The sequence below is a fragment of the Nematolebias whitei genome, unplaced genomic scaffold (genome assembly GCF_014905685.2).
Source record: "Nematolebias whitei isolate Nwh7 unplaced genomic scaffold, NemWhi1 Nwh_scaf_8903, whole genome shotgun sequence".
Lineage (NCBI taxonomy): Eukaryota > Metazoa > Chordata > Actinopteri > Cyprinodontiformes > Rivulidae > Nematolebias > Nematolebias whitei.
Window position 1 is genome coordinate 1 of NW_023627448.1, and position 2,544 is coordinate 2,544.

Below are 2,544 nucleotides of genomic sequence, written 5' to 3' on the forward strand. Positions count from 1 at the left end.
TCTCTTCTGCTCACGATCCAAAGTTTACGTTTAATTTTGTCTAAAGTCAAAAAATATCAGAGAATTTATTTTGTTTTAAAACGGGAAACAATTGTTTTTATTTAACAGAAAATTATCCAGTTTTTGTTTGTTTAACTGGTTTGTAATGAAAGTTATTTAAAGCTTTCAGGGATTTTAAAAAGATTTATTTGTATATTTTGTTGTTTTCTGCTGATATTTATTTGTAACTCTTTGATTGACAGGTGACATGATTATTTTCATATTTATACAGGAAGTGGAAGTTTGTGGGTGTGTTCAGAATGAATGTACAGTATTTTTTTATTGTAATTAAAATCAGATTAATATTCTCGCCAGGGGGCGGAGCCTCTGATTTCTTCTTCTGGTCAAACGGATGAAATTATTTTGTTCTACTTTGATATAAATTAATTATTTTCACGAGAGCTCCAACTTCCTGTACTTTAAAAACAACCTGGACGTCACAGTCAACGTCTTACCTGCAGCAGCAGCTGAAGCACTTCCTTCAGAGTTTAAGGGAAATGACGTAAAAACATCAAAGTGTTTTCATGAACTGCGTTCAGTCCTTTGATCTGCCTCGCTCATCTGCAGCAGGTAAGATACTACCGGCTCAGAACTTTTGCACACAGACCTACTTCAGAACGTCCGAACTGTCCCTTTAAAGTAGCACCAGCAGCTTACCGGCCTCGAGACCTTTTATTGATCAGAACCTCAGAGGTTCTACAGGATGAAGCATCCGGGTCGGGCTCAGAAACTTCTCAAACATCTTTAATGTGAACTTTGGGTCCTGGATCATCAGAACCAACATCATCTGCAAAGGTTTTGATCCAGAACTCGTGTTTTTATACATTGAGTGAAAACTCCTCTGGACCAAGAGGACCGGATCAGAACCTTTGCACAGAACGGGCCCAACAACTGCTGTTAGAAAAATAAATAATCAGAACCGAAGTGTCCGTCACATCTATGGGTTTCTGTTCTGTCCCACGAGAGCTGATCCAGAACCCTCCATGGACCCACAGTGTTCTAGGACGAGGCGGGGGTGGAGGGGGGTCCAAAGTTCAGGTCTCGGCTCATCAGGTTCTCCTCCACGTTCTCCAGAGCCCACTTGTGGTTCACAACCTCCAGCGCCTCCCACTCGCTCTGAAAACAAACAAACAAACAAAGATAAACAATTTGTCGGGTTCTGTTTTTACTGACTGACCCGGTTCTGGTGTCGGACCTTGAAGGCTTTGTTTGGGTCGGGGGGCATCGCCATGGCAGCGCCGGTCATCTGGTCCTGCATGACCCGGGACTGGTCGGCAGCTGGACTCAAACACAGAACACAAATGGACCGGGCCTCGGTCAGAACCAGCCTGGGTTCATCAGATGGACGTCAACTGGTTCTGATCCAAAGGCCCGGTCCGTGCAAACCGGGCTTCACTCGTTAATAAAACTGAACAGTGTTCAGGGTTTGAGTCTCGGTACTGTCTCAGAACCAGAACCAGGTCCAACTCACCGTTGTCCTGACCCAGGATCAGCCCGTACATGCTCCGGAGTCCAAACACGTTCAGGAAGTACCAGGAGGCGGAGCTTACCCTGCACACAGGAAACACAGGACAAGGTTCTGTTCACAGCCGAACCCGCTCCAAACACCAGAACTACTTCCTCCTCCAGCAGGAAGCTGATCTGGAATCAGAGCCAGACTCTTATTTTGAAACTCCAGGTTTGAATCACTTCCTGTTTAAATCGTTCTGCAAGTTCTGTTCAGAACCAAAACGCTCCGGTTCTACAGGTTCTGTTGATGGAAGAACAGAACCTCCATTTGATTAAATCTGTCATGTCACTTCCTGCTTCTGGATGTCACTGGTTGCCATGGTGACCAGGACACAGCAACACTTCAGGCAGAACCGCAGAGTAAAAAGTAAGCCTCAGACAAAGAGTCTGCGTGAAAACTGGAAGTCGGCTCAAAGAACTTGAAGGTTCTGATGGTACCGCCGGTTCTGTTTGATGGTTCTACAGAGTTTATGGAAACAGAACCTTGACTTCCTGTTTGGAAGCTCAGACACGATGGAGGTCAACGGGAGTCTGACCTCTGACAGGACACAGTCCTGCAGCAGAGACACTGAGGGGACGAAGACAGAGAGACGACTGGAGGACAGACTGAAGACAGAGACAATCTGAGGAGACGGAGACAGAAGACAGGAGGACAGACTGGAGGAGAGGACGATTGTAAGTTTTGTCGTTGTCCGTACTGACACAGCTGTGAAAAGTGTCCAACCTGAAGTGTCTCTTTCTGCTTCTCTGTGGACATTTTTCAGTTTTTGTGAGTTTTGTCTCCGTCCTTCGAAGTTCTGTCCCCGAGCTTCTCGCTCTGTCCTTCAGGTTCTTACCAGGAGGCGTCGAGCGTCAGCAGGTCGACTCCTCGCTGCAGCATCGGCTTGAACCTCAGAGTCAGAGGAAACGGAACCTTCGCTGGAGACAAACAGGAAGTTTCAGTTTGGACAACAGGAAGTTTCAGTTTGGACAACAGGAAGTTTCAGTTTGGACAAC

General features: G+C 46.1%; 1 protein-coding gene across 1 annotated transcript; it reads right to left on the minus strand.

The window, feature by feature from the left end:
* Positions 1-833: 833 nt before the first annotated feature.
* Positions 834-2,466, minus strand: LOC119429848 (ER membrane protein complex subunit 3-like; the record flags this gene model as incomplete). Its single annotated transcript, XM_037697380.1, has 4 exons — positions 834-1,155; positions 1,235-1,317; positions 1,511-1,590; positions 2,385-2,466. Coding segments are annotated over 4 exons (362 nt in total), but the record flags the coding sequence as incomplete, so codon positions are not given.
* Positions 2,467-2,544: the final 78 nt, after the last annotated feature.